Source organism: Talpa europaea (genome assembly GCF_964194135.1).
Source record: "Talpa europaea genome assembly, chromosome: 7".
Classification (NCBI taxonomy): Eukaryota; Metazoa; Chordata; class Mammalia; order Eulipotyphla; family Talpidae; genus Talpa; species Talpa europaea.
In genome coordinates, this window is record NC_140074.1 from 95,134,769 (window position 1) to 95,151,535 (window position 16,767).

Below are 16,767 nucleotides of genomic sequence, written 5' to 3' on the forward strand. Positions count from 1 at the left end.
TCCCATCCATGCCATGTAGCCACCTCCATTCAAAGCAGTAGTGGACACTGAATACTCCTCATGCTTTAAATCCTTTATTTCCCCTTCTGCCATCAGCCAATGGAAACTCTATTCTTTTAAAGGGGTCACCTTATTAAGTCAGGATCACCTATATACTATAATATCATCACAGGAGTGATAGCTATTAATATTCAAAGCTCACCCATACTTAAAGAGGAGCAGAATATGCAAGTCTCACTGGGTATCATCTCAGAATTTTGCCTACCATGGAGGTCAAGCAGAAAATGATAGCAGTGGCCTGGGGCTCAGTATAAGATCAGGGAATGTTGGTGTTTATGGTAAACTAAAGGAAGCGACAACTATTCAGCTCTAGTTTTAAGTTAAAAATGATGGTTGGTTGTTGCCAAATCTTCTGGTTTTACCAGAAAAACTAGAAACTAGGATTTTTTTTTTATAAATGAAATCCCAAAATTAGTACATTTTGAGACCTAATTATAAGCAAATAAACCCTAAAATTTCTTTTGACTGAAGTAAAGGCTGTACTAACTCTGGACAAATGCTTTATAACCCACATGGCATGTCTCATTCATAGTCTTACTGAATTCTCACAGAAATCCTGGAGGTGTTAAGCAGGGAAGATATTCCCATTTTATCGATGAAAAAACTCAGGCCCAGAGAGATTAAGTGGTCTTTCTCAACCCTCCCTATACAATTATAATCATCTTGAAAATTTAAAAGCACAGATAACTGCCCACCACCCTCCCTAGGCTTATTAAATGAGAATGGCTAGGACGGTACCCAGCCATCAGTATTTTCTGAAGAATACAAAGTGATGCTGATCAACAGCCAGGTTGAAAGTCACGGGTGCAAAATCATAATGCCAGTGAGTGGCAGAACTGGGCTGGGAACCCACGTCCTTTGACCCTGTTTATTCTCTCTAGGGTCACTCTTCCTTGCACACTAGCTGAATGCAGTGATCTTCCACAAACTCCCCATCTCAGTGCGAGCACAGGGAGATTGTAGCATGTGGAGGTAGATGAGATAAAATGTGGGTTAAGTAGCAGAGGTGGTCCTGCGGCTGAGCAGGACTGGAGGCTGGAGCTTTGCTTCAGTGTGGACATGCTGTGTCCCCAGGGTTCTCTCCAGTGCACAAGAACATGCCCACTGTGGCTGGAGGTCTTCGCTGGGCACAGGAGCTGAGGCAGCGCATCCAGGGTCCCTTCAGCAACTTCAGACGCATCACACATCCGTGAGTATCCTATTCCTGAAAAACAGGTTCATTTTTGCCTTCTGTTCCTTCTGTGGAATCTAAGTGTTGTAGAAATGCAACTCATTTGAGGCATGAAAGTCATTTCTTATCATTTCCAGAACTGATCAGTATCTTAGTCCTTTCAGGTTGTTAAAACAGAATCCCATAGACTGAGTAGCTTATATACATCGAAAATATATTCCTCACAGTTATGGAGGCTAGAAACCCAAAATCAAATTGCAGGCAGATTTAATGGTTGGTGAGCAAGGCCTGCTTTCTGACTTGCACATAGACCTCTTTACTGTGCCTTCATATGGCAGAAGAGAGGAGAAAGCTTCATCTGTTCTAGGCTGAGTGAACTCTTTATTTTTTCATTACTGTTTTTATTTTTTATATTTTATTTTATATATTTTTACATCATTTTTCATTTTTGTACAATGTTTGCATTTTCCCCTTGGTTATATTGCCCATATAATTCCCACCCCCCCTTATTTTGACCCTAATCTCCCCCCACCCCAGTAGTGTGTCTCTGGTTTATACTTGCTTATTGATTTTGATTTTTACTTTATTATACTTAGTATTTTTCCTGGTCCCTTATTTAGGTTTTCTAAATTCCTGCTATGAATGAGACCATCCAGTATTTTTCTTTTTCTTTCTGGCTTATTTCATTGAGCATGATCCCTTCCAGCTCCATCCATGTTGCTGTAAATTGCATGAGTTTATCTTTTTTGATTGCTGAGTAATATTCCATGGTGTATATGTACCACATCTTCTTGATCCAGTCATGTATTTTATTCTCCAGATAAAGAAACTGAGGCAAACAGAAGTGAGGTGATGTGCCTGAAATCCTAGAGAGAGTTGATGAAAGAGCTGAAACAGTGTCTGTTTCCCAGGGTTCCTAGCCTAGCGCTCTGCCTGGGGATCCTGCAGCTATGGGAAGCTGGACCAGAAACACAGCTGAGCTCTTATCTTCTCCAGCATACCCCAAAGTGGGAGAAAATATGTGAAATGGGAGAGGAGGGGAAGCAGGGCTGCTTCTAGGAACATGGGCTGCTTTAGTAGCTGCCATAGTTCTGGTTCCCTGGGTGAAGACTCAAGTGCAAGAATTTATAGGCATGCTTTGGGAACATCACTGTGAGGAGGTGGTAGTAGGAGGATGGAATGGGACAGAGGAAGAAGTTGAACTGCAATACATTTGAAGGAGACCTCAGCACATCCTATGGGGGAACTCTGGCCCATCAGGATTGTCCTGCCTTTGTACCCCCATCAGCTAGTTTATGGAAGTGAGCATTCTAGGAGAAAGGTGTGACCTTGGGGGAGCAGATTTTCTTTGGCTGAGGCTGTTCCTGAAGGAAGAAGCAACTGCTTCACCAGCATCCAACACTCTTCTCCCAATAGAGGTGGGGGTTGGGGGGTGGTCAGAGTGCCTGGTACCAAGAGGGGAGCTGAATAGCACCTTACAGTGTCCTCTGCAGTTCCCATGAAAAATCCTATTTGTTTTAAAAAATGAATTTGTACTGTACTCTGTAAAATATATGTATTGGTTATTAAAAATGTTTTCTACTCCTTACCATGAAGTGAAGTAGAATTTGCAGGGAATTTCACAGCACTTATTCCCGTGACTTCAGCTAGGCGACTGCCATAGGTCCCAGTGAGAAAATCTCTCTTCTCCTGTCTCATTCTTTTCCAGACACAAAACTGAGGTGGGTCCTGGGGTGATGAAATTAGCAGAACTCACAGTTTGTGAGGGGAGGGCTGGGCACCAGCCCTCCCACCTAATCTGAAGCCCTTTTCTCTGCTGGCTGCCTGGCACCTCAGCCAGGGCAGCTCATTCACCACAAAAGGAATCTAAGGGACTGGGGGAAACTCCAGCAAGCCCAGTGCTTTTCCTACAGGCATGAGGGATTATCCTGAAAGCTCAGGGTATCTTGTGAAGAAACCCTATGTTGTTTTAAAGAACAAATGAATTTTAAAGAATTTTTGGAATAAGCTGCCTATTTTGTGGCAGAACAAACCAAAACAGACCCTCCAACACAGTTGCTGTGAGGTTTCTGATCACAGATACTTCACCAACTTTCCCAGGAGATATACCCTTCTTTATTTTTTAAAATACTTTATTTTTTTTTATTTTTGTGTAGATGACCTGGGGTGTAGGCCAGAGGTGGGGAGGGAGGGTGAGAGGACTCACCAGAGACAGAGTGGGAAGCAGGACAGGCAGAGGTAGGGAAATACACTGCTTAGGGGAGCAGTGGAAGAGACGTGAGAGGTCTGCAACACCATGTGGTTCAGCGCCCTGGCTGGGATCGAAACTGAGGCCATCGTGGTGACAGGGCTGAAATTTAACCCCTAGCCACCAGGGAGGCCCTATACTCTTGAATTCATATTACAAAGGAGTGTCAAAACCAGGGGAGAAGTAGTTATGGGTACTGGGACCTCAGGCCAGACTGTGTTCATGTCCTCTGTGGTCCTCAACATTCCCATGGAAGTCTGTGTGTGTGTGTGTGAACATTACTATACACACACACATACATATATATATATATAATGTTATATTTATAGAGAGAATATTGACAGTTTTTTTTTTAATACAGAAAATACCACCTACAATTGTTTTCATGTTTCAATTTCCTTTTTATTCCCATAGTTGGAGGACTTCATTTACTTGTGCATGACTGACTCAGCCAGAGTAGGGTGGCAGGGAAAGTCTCTGCAGCCCTGTCACCTGTGGGGCTACCTGTATATCAGGAAGTTCAGACGCCCTCTAGTGGTCACCTAGAAGATGTTTCAGAAGAAAAGCACCTGCTCATTCAGGGGCTTTTGAAAACTAGTCCGGAAACTCTTCAGTCTCTTCTTCTTTATAGGTGTCAGTTTGTCACTCAGATCCTTGTTTTGGCTTCTTCGAATTTAGTGTAATTTTTCCTCTTTTTTGTATGGCTAGTTGCATGGAATCTGCTGAAGGAAAGCGAATGATACAAAAATATGAAGATACGGTCTCATTGCTGGAAAAGTAAGCAGCTCTTGGGATTTTAATGTTCTGAAAATTGCATAGCCCCCACCATGCCTTTTGCAGTTCTGAGCTTGTGCATATTCCTCAGTGGCTTTGAAATGTCACTCAGTGTTTCAGGTTATAACTACAATATTTGTGAGTACAGCGTTTCTGGGCTGCAAACACTGGGTCTCTGGGGGAATGCAGCTCTATTCTAGAATCCAGACACTTTTCCAGTGTAGTTTTGTTGGGAGCATGAACTTGGCAGAGCTAAGAGAAGTGAGGTACTCCTGTGGCACTCTGAGATCAGTGTCGTGGAAAATCACACCAGCTGCTCACTAAGCAGAAAGCAACAGTTCATGCTTTGCAAAGAGAAAAGTAGTTTTAAAAATACCTCCCAATTCCTTTCATGGAGAAAGCATAAGAATAAATTTTACATGTGTTCATACTTATTTCTGCTTTAAAGCTGCAGGGATCTTTTGGGGCTAGGTCTAATGCCCACACTGTTGTCAGATATGATGTCACCACATCCCCCAGGTGGGAAGCCTCTCAGTGCCTCCCATCATCTCAACGTGGTATTATAGTCATTCCTGACATTGCCTTTGCCTCCTCTCCAGCCTTGATCCTTACCCCTTCCTGCCTCTGGTGCGCTGTCTAATTCTCACTCCCAGAACACAATCTGCTCTTTCTCATCTTTACCCTTTGTCAAAGCTGTTGTTTCTGCCACAAATGCCCCCTCATACCTCATTGTCCAAACTCTACTCATCATCTGAGTCTTAGTGAAGCATCACTTTCACTCTTTTTCCATGACATATTCCCTGGCATTCTCCTTGTCACCCCCTCCCACCCCCACCACATTGTAGCAAATAGCACATAAAATGTAAAATAACACTCAATATAATAAAAACAGGACTTATATGATAAAAACATACTCTATAGAAAGACATTCCAGGGATGGGACCCTTCTTGCTGCTCAGGGTGCAGGCTGCCTCTGGAATGATAGCTGTAAAACAAACACTGAACACTATTTTTGCTTTTTGTCTCTTGTCCTAAAAATCCTCCTCTGACTTCTTTTGACTGGCAAAAACAGGTATTAATGTAGGTCTCTCATTGAAAGTGAAGTAACATAAGGTGAACTTTCAAAAACCAGAGGGTACTATATATAGAGATGTATGTTATATGTGCTATTATATATATATTCAGTTGATATATATTTTATACTTTTATTTATATAATTATGTATCTGGTTTACATATATATCTTCAGTCTATCATTGACAGACTTTGGGAGTTGGAGGGTATCTATGAGGTGGTCATTGTCTCTGATCCTTGCAGGTATGAGACAAGACTTTATGAAAACTGGTGTCAGACTGTATCAGAGAAGTCACAGTACAACCTTTCTAGGTCGCTTCTGAAACGCGACCCAGAGACAAAGCAGATCACTGTCAACTTTAACCCACAGGTAAGTCAGGTTGACATCACTTCCTTTTAAGTCCCTGAAGAATTTTATTAAACTCTTGATCACAAAAGCAAAGAGACTTTTTATAAGAATATGTAAAAGCTCCCTGGGTTTTCTTTTTAAGAAGAACCTGTACTGCTATGTTTTCTTCAGTTGTCCATGATTGTCATATTCTTCTCCAGGGTCAGGTAATATATTTGCTTTGATTTTTCAAGACAGAAAATATTGTAAAATATCACCGATCATTTATTATCAAAGAGCCAATTCAGCCTGCACTGAATACACACTGCATGTGAAGGCCATTGACTAGACATGGGAGGGCCAACCAAGTGTAATACCTGGTTCTTGCTCTCAAGGAACCCATAAGCCACTTGGGAGCCAGTACTTCAACGTGCAAAAAAAAAAAAAAATTCTATCTTCAGAATTTAGGATATAATAAATCTCAAAGGAGAAGCTTTGGAAATAAGACTTTAGAGTAGAGATTGTCAACAGACATGACTTTGTCCTTCTGGAGATATTTTTGGTTGTCAAACATGGAGGGAGTGGTAATAGCAAATAATAGACAGATACCAGGGTTGCTGAGCTCCTATATGCACTGAACAACTCACCACAACAAAGAGATTTTTTGTCCAAAAATATCAGTAGTGCTGAGATGGTAGGATATAGAAACAATTCAAATGCCCCAAAATTGATGATGGATCAAGAAGATGTGGTATATATACAGAATAGAATATTATTCAGCAGTCAAAAAAGATAAACTCATGCTATTCACAGCAACTTGGATGGAGCTGGAAGGGATTATGTTCAGTAAAAAAAGTCAGAAGGAAAAAGAAAATTATCAGATAGTTTTACTTAAAGGAGGACTATAGGAGAAACAAAGGATCAGGAAAATTATAATAATAATACATAAATAAAAAACATTAGCAGTCAACTATAAATCAGAGACATTCTGCAGGGGAGGGGAGGGAGAGGGATCAAACCAGGGGTGGGAAGACCACAGGAAACTATGGTGATGGTGTATGGGTGAATTGGTGGTGGGAATTTTATGGGACTACACCTGAGAGGAGAAAGCAAATATTGTATAAAAATGAACAATGATGTAAAATCTATATAAAATAAATTAATTTAAAAAATCTTAGTGCTGAAGAAAAGGATAACTCCAAATTAGACCATATCAGGAAGTGCATCATTAGGCTAAAAAATATATTGACCACATTGAGCTAAGAGCTCAACCTATTTCTGTCTTGATAACATGTTCTCCAGGAATGCGGCACAGAAAGAACTGAACACGAAGCTGATAACATATTATTGTCTTTTGAGAAAACTGTAGTTTGAATAGAACATCCATTTTGACTAGAATAAAAACCAACAAAGGGAGTTAAAGAATCCATTTCTGCACTTTGGCAAGACATGAGCCTGTCATTTAGCTCATTTAGCTCCTTGGAGTAATTTTATCAGCATTTGCTGCAAGCAGTATTGAATATTAAATGTTCAAAGAGATGAGCATCTGGATTACCAACTTGGCCACAGTCTAGATGTTATCATTTCAGTATTTCAGTCCTCAGTTTTAGGCAGTCTTGAAGGTGAACCTCTACACTCCAAGGGTGAGGTCTCAATTTCCCAATGTGTAGCACATAGTAGACGCTTCACCAGTGTTTGTAAGTCAAAGAAGGGGAAGGAGAGAGGAAAGGAGTGAAAATAGAAAAAGAGAGAGGAGATAGGTACCTGAATTATAATATGTGTTGAGAGGAGACAACTACAAGAGGGCAAAGAAGAGTTGCCTTCTTGACTTTCGAGCTTCAAGGTGTGTAGCAAATGTTACATGGAGCCAGAATAAGAAATGCATGGGAGGAAAAATATATATGTATATTTATGTAAATTATTTATTTATTGTAATTTATTTTAAGTGACATTATCGGGCATGTAAATTATTTTCTGGTTTTATACCTCTGCACCTCTTTAATCCTCAGGTGTACCTTTTTATTTTTAACATTTTAACAGCTCTGAAAATGGCATATTTTTATAGTTTAAAGAAACACATTTTTCCTTCTTCCTTAGTTTTTTCCCCATCTTATAACTGGATAAAATATAGCATAAACAATGCCACAGTAAAGATCTTTAGTGATTATAGTATCCATTCTTGATTATTATTTGGAATAAATGCCTAGAAATGGAATTAGTGGACTAAAGTCTTTTGTAATTTGAGACTTTGCGTGCATGTAATCTACCCATTCTTCAGAGAATGGAGCTCAGTCATTCTCCAGGAGTAAGATATCATTCAGTACTTCAAATCCTTTTCAACTTGTTGAACTAAAAAATATTTCATTTGCATTTAATCTACTATTACTAAAGTAGAACATTTTTCACATACTCATTGACAATTTGTATTTTTACTATGAACTGCTTGTACATTTCCTGTGCCCATTTTCTGATGGGAGTCCCCTATTTCCTGTGAACTTGCTAGAATATTTGGGAAATATTTGTCAACTATTAAGAAATAAGCTACAAATTTTTTTTATCAGATTAAGTGTGTCATTTTATTATATGTATACTTTATGTACATATTATATGCAAGATAAATTTTATCTTTTATTTGTGGTTGCTTGGAATGACCATCTCTATCTCAATATGATATAAATAGTCCCACATTTTCTTTTAAATTTTGTTGCATTTTTTACATTAATTTTTTTTTAATATCTACAGTTCATTTCCCTATCAAACGGTTAGCATTTATCTTAATCCTGAGTGGGGTTGACTGCGCAACAATGAACTGGTACAAAGCCATTAGAGGAAGATGTCAGGGGAGTTTTAATCCAGAGAAGAGGCATGGGTAAAGATGGGAGGAGAAATTGTGACTTGGTATCTGTTTTCTCATCCACCCTATACACATTAGTCCTTACAGTTTCAAATATAAACATAATAAACGAGAGGGGATGAGGGGAGCACTTAGAACCCTCTTGGAGTCCTCTGTTGTTTCACTGGGCCATATCTGCTTGTTTCATTTCTGCGGTTGCCTCTAAACGTAGGGGCCCACAAAGTTTCGAAGAGGCTTGAGTGATTTCCATTTCCTCACTACCTAGTATGTTAAAACAAAAAGCAATACAAGCACAGGCTTACAGAGATTATGAGATATTTAAAATAATTTTGTTTGGTAATTAAAGTTGCATGATGAGCATCTCCTCTCAATCTTTCCAGTGTCTCCTTGACTATGTGAAGCCAAGTCTACTTGAATTCATTTGGAGGAAATTTGACCATACATAGAGGTCCATAGTTGAAACTGATCATGCATGTGGGTGGCCCAGGCCAGGTCACCACCCCTCACTGGGAACTGGCTTCATCAGCCACATACTCCAAAGGATCAAGGCAGAGCCCTTCCCTGCTATCACCGGTGTTTCTTCTCTCGGTTTTCTTTCTTCCTGCTCTTTGTGATTTACAGATTCAGTAAACATTATTGTGTTCTGAGTCATATACCTTTTGCCTAACATTCAATTTCCCTTCCTGGTGAATAGATTTAAGGAACTGGTGGGAGCAGAAGTTAAGAAGGAACCCAGAAGACCCCTGGGTTCCATTCCTCCATCCACATTGCAGCTATTTACTGCCACTAGGCTATAGCCTCCTATGTTGACTCTTTTCTCCAGTTGATTTCAGTGTTGAAAGAAATGAGTTATCTTGAACCCAGGCAGATGAAGCACATCCCTGAGACAGCAGCAGCCATGTTCTCCTCCAGGGAATTCTATCGGCAGCTTGTGGCTAATTTGGAATTGATGGCAAATTGGTACAACAAGATTATGAAAACTCTGCTGGAGGTGGAATTTCCATTAGTGGAGGAAGAGCTGAAAAACATTGATTTCTGCCTGAGAGCAGCAGAGGAGACTATGAACTGGAAAACAGAAGGTAACAGGAAGACGGGGGCAAAGGGTGGTAGCTAAGAGTCTAAATAAAGTAAGTAGAACCTCAAATTACTCCCCTGTAATCTCAATTGGGTTTGAAATACAAGCCTACCTTCTCCTTAGACATATATCTAAAGTAGAGAAGCCAAGGAAGGCTGGTATTCTATCTGCATTCTCTTTGGATATAACCGGTAGATTTAGAAATATTTCTTGCCATGTACTTCAGGGGCTCAGGGACTGTATGACCTGTCACAGTCTCCAGCACATATTGGGCACTCTGCAAATGAGCCTTTTTCTATATTATCATTGTTACTTAATTTTCTCAACTAGACTGTGAACATATTAAATGAGAGAGCTATGAGTTTCTCTGTACCAAGTTTTTTATATTTGGTAGGCAAGCCTTACCTCATTCTCTTCCTCCATAATCAGGGTTGTGGTAAGAAAATACTTTTTGGTATAATTAGGTAGGAAAATTCTCTCATGATAGTGAAGTAAACTATGCAGGAAAGACTAATAAAACCCATAATTTTAAATCCTTGTATTTTATAACAACCAGATCTTTAGTTATACCTCTATAAACTATTTCTATTATTTATATCTCTTTTGTGGAGCAGGCATTTGGGATTATGTCATTAAAATTACCAATGATATTCATGATCTCGAACAAAGAATTCAGAGAACTAAAGACAACGTGGAAGAGATTCAAAATATCATGACAACATGGGTGTCTCCAATATTTAAGAGAAAAGATGGAAAAAAGGAATGCCTTCTTTCTATGGAAGATCAGCATGATAGGATGGAAAAATACTACAATCTCATTAAAGAATCTGGTCTTAAGATCCATGCCTTTGTTCAGGTAATAACCAAACACTCAGACGCACATGCCATGAGTATAGGGAAAGCAGCAAGAAGTGTTTTTGGATACAAGAAGTGATTTGGAAATAAGAACAATCAATAGATGTTGCCTCTTCTGCAATCAGTGATAGAAGTTTATACAGCTAGCAAAATAACTAAAGCTAATACCTAAGGGGAGTGAAAAGTCACATTCCAGTTTCAGTGTGTCAAAATTAATACTATCTAAATAATGACAACTCTTAGTTGTTACGTGGCTTAAGGTCTACACCACATCTTCATGGGATGGAAGGAGATGCCAAGGACAGAATCTAAATTATCTACTATATTAATGACCCCAACTTGCCCACACACACTAGTGTGTGGTTCTCCAGTATCATCCTCATAACCTAGCTTTATATTGTCTGAAAGATAAAAGATTACCAGGGTAATCTTAACTGCATTTGATAAAGAGAATAAAAATGAAGATCATTGCCCTTCATGCAGTAAGTCTCTCCTCTGCATCGTGATTAGGATAACCTCATGTCCTGTCATGAAAGACTGAACAATGGAGAAGAGCTATACAGACTACCAGCTCTACCCTACTGAAGTAGTCATAGGACTCTTCTGACAGTCTGATCTCATGAACAAAGTCAATAACAAATCCCTGTTGTTATCTTTGGGTTATCTATGGGTTAAAGCACAATAAAATGATGAACCTTAAGCTCTAATGATGACCAGTAAAAGGGATAATTGCCGTAATTGTGACTTTGAAAGATAGAGTCCCTCAACTTTATATATTTTTAACCTCTTCTGGCCATATGTCCAGTAATTCAGGAAACATAGTGTGGATTCCCAGATATAATTCTTTTAATCCACCTTTTGTCCAACTATCCATTTATTTACTCATCTATCCACCTAGTGTCTATCAATTAGCTATATTTCCAAAACTCTCCTAGGCACTATATTGAATATCAAGAAAATGCAAGATAGAGTTCCTGCCTTTGAGTGGAAGAAAATCAAAGGCAAACTCCAGAAAATACTTAAGATTTGAAAAGTTTGTATGTCTGTATGTAATATGTGCTGAATTAATTTTCATTTACTAGGCAATATAGGGATTGAGTTTATTGCTCTACATATAAATATATGTGCACTGGACAACATGTTTTTTATTCCATTTTTTAATAATGTTCTATAAGATCAATTATTTCAAACTTGTTGATAGCATAGTTCAGATCTTCTATGACTATTTTTGGCTTTTATCTATTTGTTCTACCAATGCCTGGATAGAGTGTTAAAATCTCCACCTATGATTTTGGATTTGCATATTTCTTTAGTTCTGTCAGATCATTTTTTTAATCAAATAATTGAAGCTCTGTTTGTGGGTGCAAGTACATCTATAATTATAATTTCCTGATAAATGGACAATTATATATTTATGAAAGTCCCTTTTTTTCTAATAATACTCCTTTATCTTGAAATCTGTTTTTTGATGTAATATACCTTTTCTTTACAGACTCCTTCTTCCTACATTTTTGCATTATCCCTCTTTTCACACCCCTTTAGATTCAGCCTATTTCTTTGAATTCAAATTTGCTCTCTTATATATAGCATATGTAGAATCTTACTTTTTAAAAATCTAGCAACTCCGCCTATTAATTGGAATGTTTAGAATATTTACATTTAGTGTAACTATTGATATCATTGGATTTAGCTCTTCTATTTTGCTGTTTGTTTTCTATTTTCCTTATATCTTTTTTGTTCTATTCCTCCCTTCCCACCTGCTTGGTGATATTTGTATATTTTTTAGTATTCTATTTAAATTTTTTAATTGATATTTCACCTTTACTTTATTTGCATTACATTTTTAGTGAGTTGTTCTAGGTTTTAGATTGTTTTTTAAGATTTATTTACTTATTTATATAAGAGCTGGGTACAGGCCAGAGGTGTCAGGGGTGAAAGGATTCACCAGAGACAGAGTGGAGAACAGAACAGGCAGATTGACTGAAGTACACTGCTGAGGGGAGCAGCGGGTGAGACAGGAGAGGTCTGCTGCACCATGTGGGGATCAAACTCTTCTGCAGAGGCTGCGGCTAGCTTCATAGGTTGCGCCTTAACCCCTTGCACCACCAGAAGGCCCTAGGTTTTAGATCTTGAACTAGTCACATTGTCCTTAATGTTATCTCATGGAATATAGGAACTCAGTAACAATATGATTCAATTCAATCACCTTTTAGCTTTCGCACTATTAGTATGTGTGTGAGCGTGTGTATGCATGTGTATAAAATAACCCCCCAAATAGAGTGTTATTTTTATTGCTGTAAAAATGTCATAAAAATACTTATAGTACATTACATCTACCCACATATTCACAAGATCCAGTGTTATTATTTCTTTCTACAGAACTGAGTTATCATCTACAGCCACTCTTCAGCCTGAAGAACTTCTTTAGTATTTCTGTAGTTCAAGTCAGCTAATGACACATTCTCTCAGTTTTTCTATTTGTTTATATGAAAATGTCCTTATTTCACCTTAGGTTTTGAAGGATAGTTTCACTGGGTATATATTTCTGTGTAGACAGTTTTATTTTTCTTTCAGAAGTCATTTCATTGTCTTTTATTCTGTTTCTGATGATTAGTCAGCCATAATTTGTGTCTTTGTTCTTCTATCTGTGATGTATTATTTATCTTAGGATGTTTTTAATAGATTCTTTCATAATCTCTGTATTTGTTTCCATTTGACTATCATGTGCCTAAGTGGGTTTTCTTTGTATTTATCCTGCTTGAAGTTTGTGACCTTCTTAATTCTGGTTTTCATGAAATTTAGGAATTTTTAAATTAGATTATGGCATTCTTGTGTCATAATTACAGTATCTGCTTTATTTTCTGAGTCTCCTTTTTAATACAACAGAAATTCCTTTTTCTCTTAGCTGAAATAGGAAAAAGGAACAGGTATTTTAATTATTATGGCAGCTCTTTTTCTGAATCTGTTCTTAGTGATTGTTTTCTCTCCTGGTAAATTTCACATGACTAGAACATAATAAAAATCACTAGACAAGTAAAGAAATGAGAAAATAACTGAAAGCTAGGTCCACTTGATCCTGTGGAAATTCCATTTTAAGCTTTGTTTGGGAGATTCTAAATAGGTCTTAGCTGCAATCCTAAAGCATAGTATTTCTGGAATCTCACCTGAATTCCTGGGTTAACTGAAAGTTCCTTTCATTATTTATGATAGAAAATGACATCTTACAGCACTGTTTGACCTACATAATTTTCATTCAGTTTGGTGGCCTCCGTAAATCTTCTCTGCCAAACCTTACAGTCTTGCCATAAATATGTATGGCTTAATACTCAGTCAAAGATTCAAGAGGACTCAGTAGCCCCACACCTAAGGAAGGATGTTGTGATTAAGGTCCACTTCCCTATGCCATTATTTGAAAAGTGCCTCTAGGTAGAAAATCAACTGGATATGAATCTTTGTTTCCTTTCTCTTAAGAATCATATGCCTGCCCTTTCTTTTACCCACTTGCCCAAAACAACTGTTTCTTGCATTGTATCCAGTTCTATTATTGTCTGTATAAGAAGGGCAAAGTCAATTTCATTCCTCATTATGATAGTATCAGAAATGTAAGCTATTTCTTTATAGTTCACAGAAAATTCTAACATGTTTGCTTCTTAGACCATTAGATTTGAGGTAGATAAGTAAATGGTACAGAAAATTATATTGATGATAATATGACAATAGAGAGGAATAAGATTATTAGACAAAGCAGTCATAAAACTATTTTTTTTTAATTTAGAAATAGACAAACATATACTGCTTAATACCTGAGAGCAATTCTGTATTGTCACTGTATTATGATTTGCATGATGATGGGCTTTAATTAATTAATCATATCTTAAATCTACTTAGGAAGTGCTAATGCACTTAAAAGTTTTGTCACTTAAAGGTAAGATCATGTGATCTTTTTTAATCCAGGAGAAATTACAACACCGCAGTGTTTCCTAAAGGGATGTGAGCCACCTTGAAAATGTACTTCTGCAAAGTATTTATTACTTTCATCAACAAAAAGTGAACAATAGCAAGGTGACCACAGAACTGAGACATACAGCAAAGAAGGGGCTAGGAAGGGGGCCACAAAACAGGAGGAGAAGGAGAAACACAAGGGAATATGGTGATGGTTCATGGGTGATACAGTGGCAGGAGAACTATGAGTACTACAATGATACAATTATTTAAGACAAAAATTTAATTAATAAAAAAAGTATTTAGTGCTTTCTCTGAAGAGATAAGATAGAGGGTTACTATATTTTCCATACTACCAGATCACAACAGTAACATGTAAAAGAGAGAAGTAGGGAGACAGGGAAGGAGAGAGAAAGAGAGAGAGAGAGAGAGAGAGAAGGATGAAGGATAAGAGCATGGACATTTGTTTTCTAAATCATTCAGATGAGAAAGGTTTATATTTAATATTAATAATAACAAATCACTCCCACTCATTTCTAAGCATTGTCTAGGAAATGCTTCACTTGTTTGAGACCAAATTTTTTATAAGCCTTGAATCATAATGTCCTTTACCCTTAGTATTCCCTCCTCTTCTTTCCTAACTTCTCCTGAGGCAGCTTCTTCCATACTATGACTGTCAGCATTTATGAAGCATACACTATATTCATCAATAGTCCTCTTGAGAAGGTAGCCTGACCCTGTCCTCCTTTCTCACAGTCAGGATGAGACAACATATTCCCTTCATGTATTAACTTTGTAGTCTTTTAAACAGTGGTCACACCCATTTGACAGAATGGATTTGATGCATGTGTAATAGCAAGTATTTCAAATTAATGCTTATTTCCTCCATGTGTTGCTTTTATTGCCGTCAATGAGCATTTCTTTAGTTCTTCCATGTTATTAAACATATTTCATATATGTTCTTCTTTATTTTGTAGGAAAACCTGTGCCTGTTTTCAGCAGACCCAGCCTCCAATATCTGGAAGACTTATGTTAATTACATTGATGATATGTTGCTGGATGGATTCTTTCTTGCCATTGAGTGCTCCCTCAAGTACCTCCTGGAAAATACTGGTAGTTACTGGCTTAGAGATGTGGGTTATTACTGGAAAGATAACAGTAATATCATCTGCTAAATTATACTGAAGTACAATTGAGTGTTCTATGACTTTGCCCAAATGTTGTGGACATATTCAATATGTGAATTATATACAATAAGATAGCAAAAGTACTGACTTTGTAAATTGTTCTAAGAGAAGGAACTTCCATATCTTTAAAACTCATGCTCTAAGATAATGAAGCCCATAGCAAAGCAAAAACATTAAAAACTAATTCAATCTAAATCAAGCTTCAGTGAGAGGAGTGACTAAGTTGGAGCAGTGAAATAATAGTTACTAATGATGACTTCATCTGGATTGACACGTGGGAATGGGAGGGGGACAGTCTGTGCTTCAAGCTTCATGTAATTCATTTCTGCAGTATTTTGAGAATATGGGGAGGCTGTAAATAGCCAGGTTAAGTATAAGAAATACAAGTTTTCCTGTGTGAAAGAGTCAGACAAGAAGCTGGAGATATGGTTGCTGTCAGAAGGAAAAGTAATGTTAAGAAAGTAATGGGCAGTCTTTGAAACTGTTGAAAAAGACTGTTAAAGGCTTTATCGTAGATAAACTGGCCTATGGTTTTGAACAGAGTCAAAGATATAATAGGGGCTAACTTTGGTTAGTAAGTGATGACATGGAAAAAGACAGAAGGTTCAGGGCTAAAGTTGAATTAAATCTTCACAATCTGGTTGAATCTGAGATGATTTGAGCAAGGGTTATATCAAAAAATTAGTCAAACTAGGGAAGCAGAAGTAAATATTTTGAAGACTAAGGATGAAGGTGAGATCAGAGTTGAAGACAATGATTTCAACCTAAAGAAAAAAAAAAACAAATGGAGAATTAAAATAGGTAGGCCAGCATCAGCGCCCAGATAGGCAACACATTTAAGAGTGCATGCAGAATACAGAGAGGAAGGGCACAATACTGGACGGTAATTCAGACAGGCAAATTTCTGACAGTCTTGGTAGGAGGAGTAAGTAACTGAGATCAGAGACATGATCTCTGCTTGCAGGCAGGAAGGCTATCCTAAGTCAAGGAGATCTAGCAACAGGATACAGGGGCTCAGCATAGTCAACAAGGTGGGAGATCATCTTCTAGAGCCTGGAGACAAGTAACCAGTGAAGTGTGGAGCACAGGCACTGAGACTGAATAACTGCTTCTTAGGGAGCAGGCCCTATAGCATTTACCTTAGTGAACTGACTAAACCTCCTCTGATGTCAGTGGCTGAAGGGTTCTCATCCCTAGAAG

The 16,767-nt window shown here is 37.9% G+C and overlaps 1 protein-coding gene across 3 annotated transcripts in view; it reads left to right on the forward strand.

Moving 5' to 3' along the window:
* Positions 1-16,767, forward strand: part of DNAH9 (dynein axonemal heavy chain 9) — a gene marked incomplete at its 3' end in the record, with an annotated part of 308,650 nt that overhangs the window by 31,529 nt on the left and 260,354 nt on the right. For 2 of the 3 annotated variants that reach the window (XM_084236562.1, XM_084236564.1), the window contains exons 10-15: positions 1,135-1,249; positions 4,188-4,256; positions 5,570-5,696; positions 9,332-9,587; positions 10,198-10,439; positions 15,358-15,493. In XM_084236562.1, coding sequence (XP_084092688.1) covers positions 1,135-1,249; positions 4,188-4,256; positions 5,570-5,696; positions 9,332-9,587; positions 10,198-10,439; positions 15,358-15,493 — 945 coding nt within the window. Of the gene's footprint in view, positions 1-1,134; positions 1,250-4,187; positions 4,257-5,569; positions 5,697-9,331; positions 9,588-10,194; positions 10,440-15,357; positions 15,494-16,767 lie in introns of all 3 variants that reach the window. The other variant, XM_084236563.1, reaches the window with a different exon arrangement.